Below are 3,453 nucleotides of genomic sequence, written 5' to 3'. Positions count from 1 at the left end.
CGATGTGGTGCAAGTAATTAGACACTGACCTCAGAGCCCAGATTCTAACTTCCCATTAGTTCAATGTGTTCGTCAACTGTTTACAGAATCTTCATTAACTAAGAGGGTTGCGAGATAAGGGAAACTCAAGCAGGGTATCAATGGCCAAGATAAGACCGTCCATCTGTGTGATGATATTGCTGGAAAGGGAGCTGTGGCGCGACAGAGCATAAAGCGCAAGGCAAGGGGAAGCGATGCATTGAAGAACTTTCGTTTGTCTTCATTGGGTGCACGGCCATATAAAAACCCTACAAGTATACTACGAGAATCAAAGGCCTCCGTGAAGACAAGAAGCAATGACTTACGTTACCTGCCTCGCTATCACGGTCGCCCTAAATTTCCTATTGCAAGTCACAACATGTAAACCGCTTAACGGTTGGGATCAGTCAACCGACGAAGATGGATTGGAAAATTACGAAAATGAAGTCTTTCCAGAGGACGATTCTGGGTTTGATTTCAACGCATTTTTGGAAAGCGTGAAGGACGAGTTCTTTCGGAGTCTAAACCTGTCCGAGATCCCTTTGCAAGACCCGTTGCAAGAAGATCCTCCACAGTACATGATCGACCTGTACAACAAGTTTGCCACCGACAGATCATCCATGCCCTCTTCCAACATTGTAAGAAGCTTCAGAAACGAAGGTAAATACATTTCACGGTCCACCTCAATCTCCTCTCGAGAGAGAAAAACTCTTCCCCTGACATCTCACGCTCAGCTTTCAGTCGATTGTTTCTGAAATGCGTAGCCAAATGCTGCAACGTTGTAGCCCCAGCGTGTAACAAACGGGCGAGATGAGGGAGCGAGGGCAAATTGTGAAAGTGAAGGAATTGCCTTGGACGAATGTTTTTTTTAAATTTTACTCAAAATCTACCGCGAAAATGCGACAGCATCGCTCTTTGCCCAGCCCTTACTGCTCAGATGACCGGAACAAACGCGTGTATGTTGGTGAAGCGACATCTATAACGCTGAATGTTTGGCTAATCTGATATTAGAACATAGAACAGTACAGCACAGGAACAGGCACTTCGGCCCATGATGTTGTGCTGAACTAATTAGTGACGCCTAATAAAACTAATCCCTTCTGCCTGTACAAGGCCCTTATCCCTCCATTCTCTGCATATTCACCTAACTCTTAAACACCTCTATTGTATCTGCATCCATCGTCACCCCTGGCAGTGCATTCCAGGCATCCACCACTCTCCGTGTAAAAAAATTGCCCCGCACATCTCCTTTGAACTTTCCCCCTCTCACCTTAAATGCATGCCCTCTAGGATTAGACATTTCGACCCTGGGGAAAAGATACCGGCTGCCTACTCTGTCCATGCCTTTCATAATCTTATCTGATTTTGAGAGGTTCGGTGTAACTTTCAGATGGGAAATGTCCTTGAGATAGTCAGGTGTTAACAATTGCTCTCTCTCTCTCTCTCTCTCTCCCCCCCCCCCCCCCCCCCCCAGATACCACAACGGTGCTCGCAATGGGAGACCAGGGGACCAGGAGGTACATCCTAGTCTTCAACCTGACCATCCCTCAACATGAAGAGATCATCGCGGCCGAGTTGAGGCTGTACGCCTTCGTCGACAGGGACAGGAGGATGTATGAAGGGGTGAACAGGATAGTCCGTGTTTATGACATCGAAGAGCCGGGAGAGACCTCGAGGGAGATTTCCATGCAGCCTCAGTTGTCTCTGCTCGTCTCCAAACAGATTGTTGGCAAGAACAGCGGCTGGGAAACCTTTGATGTGACTGATGCCGTCAAACGGTGGGTGAGCTCCTACAAAACGACCCATAAACTTGAAGTTCATATCGAGAGCGCCGAGGAGGGGGATGCGGGGGCGGTGGTCCTAGACAACCAGCTGAGTCCGGAGAACAAGAACGAGCCGTTGCTGGTGGTGTTCTCCGACGACCAGAGGCACGGGCAGGGGGACGAGATGAAGGAGATGCTCGTACACGAACAGGAGGTCGCGCTGCAGGAGTTGGCCGAGAGGTCGGGGTCTCGGCCGCGGGTTAAAGCCCAGCCCAAGCTCTCGCTGGACTCCTCGTCAAGAACCCGCAGAAACGCCAAAGGGAATTACTGCAAGCGCTCTCCCCTCCACGTGGACTTCACCGAGATCGGCTGGAATTCCTGGATCATCGCCCCCAAGAGTTACGAGGCTTACGAGTGCCGAGGGGTCTGCTACATCCCACTCAGCGACCACGTCACGCCCACTAACCACGCCAGGATCCAGACCCTGGTGAACCATTGGAACCCCGAGAAAGCCGCCAAGGCGTGTTGTGTCCCCACCAAGCTCGACCCCATCTCCATACTGTACAAGAACAACGCCGGCGTGACCACCTACAAGTATAAATACGAGGGGATGGTGGTGGCGGAATGTGGCTGCAGATAGTGAGAAATGTACACGCACACCACACACACCACACACACTACACATATACACCCCATACACACCCCATACACTACACATATACACACCACACACATACACCCCATACACACCACACACACTACACATATACACCCCATACACACCCCATACACTACACATATACACACCACACACACTACACATATACACCCCATACACACCCCATACACTACACATATACACACCACACACACTACACATATTCACGCTATACACACCCCATACACTACACATATACACCCTATACACACCCCATACACTACACATATACATACCACACACCTACACCCCATACACACCCCATACACTACTCATATACACACAATACACACTCCACACACTACACATATACACACCACACATGCACTACAAGCATACCCATCACACACACCCATACACTACACATATACACCACACATGCCACGCATATACACACCACATACATTACTCATATATACACCATACACTCCACATATACACACCACATACACTACACATATACACAGCACACACACTACACACACACACCAATACTGCATATGCACACACCACATACAACACATACACTACTCATATACACACTGCACATACCACATACACTACACATATACACACCACACACAACACACATACCATATACACTACACATACGCCACACACACACACTACACATATACATATAACAGACACCACATACACACACCACACACACTACACATACACGCAATGCACACACTTACACACAGCACATGCATACACCACACACAAACAACATATACACACACAACACACATATACACCACAAACACATGCACACAGCATACACACATACCATCTACACATACCCCACACACATACACGTGCACACACCACACACACGCACACACACACACACACACACACACACACACACAATACATATACACTGAACCAGCTTCACTTTTGTAAATCTGTACATTTGGGATGCAAATTTATATATTTGTTTATTTAATG

The 3,453-nt window shown here is 48.1% G+C and overlaps 1 protein-coding gene across 1 annotated transcript; it reads left to right on the top strand.

Moving 5' to 3' along the window:
- Positions 1-248: 248 nt before the first annotated feature.
- On the top strand, positions 249-2,482 carry LOC127584697 (bone morphogenetic protein 10-like). The gene is made up of 2 exons (XM_052041586.1): positions 249-678; positions 1,493-2,482. Exons 1-2 carry the CDS (start codon positions 336-338, stop codon positions 2,419-2,421), a joined length of 1,272 nt encoding a protein of 423 aa, XP_051897546.1. The 5' UTR covers positions 249-335; the 3' UTR covers positions 2,422-2,482.
- The last annotated feature ends 971 nt before the right edge of the window (positions 2,483-3,453 follow it).

Source organism: Pristis pectinata, chromosome 30 (assembly GCF_009764475.1).
Source record: "Pristis pectinata isolate sPriPec2 chromosome 30, sPriPec2.1.pri, whole genome shotgun sequence".
Classification (NCBI taxonomy): domain Eukaryota; kingdom Metazoa; phylum Chordata; class Chondrichthyes; order Rhinopristiformes; family Pristidae; genus Pristis; species Pristis pectinata.
The sequence above is the reverse complement of the archived record's forward strand: the minus strand, read 5'-3'. Positions and strand labels throughout refer to the sequence as shown.

Coding starts and splice junctions, on each gene's coding strand:
- LOC127584697 (XM_052041586.1), top strand. CDS start 336: ATGACTTACGTTACCTGCCTCGCTATCACGGTCGCCCTAAATTTCCTA. Junction 679..1,492: donor AAGAAGCTTCAGAAACGAAG/GTAAATACATTT, acceptor CCCCCCCCCCAG/ATACCACAACGGTGCTCGCA.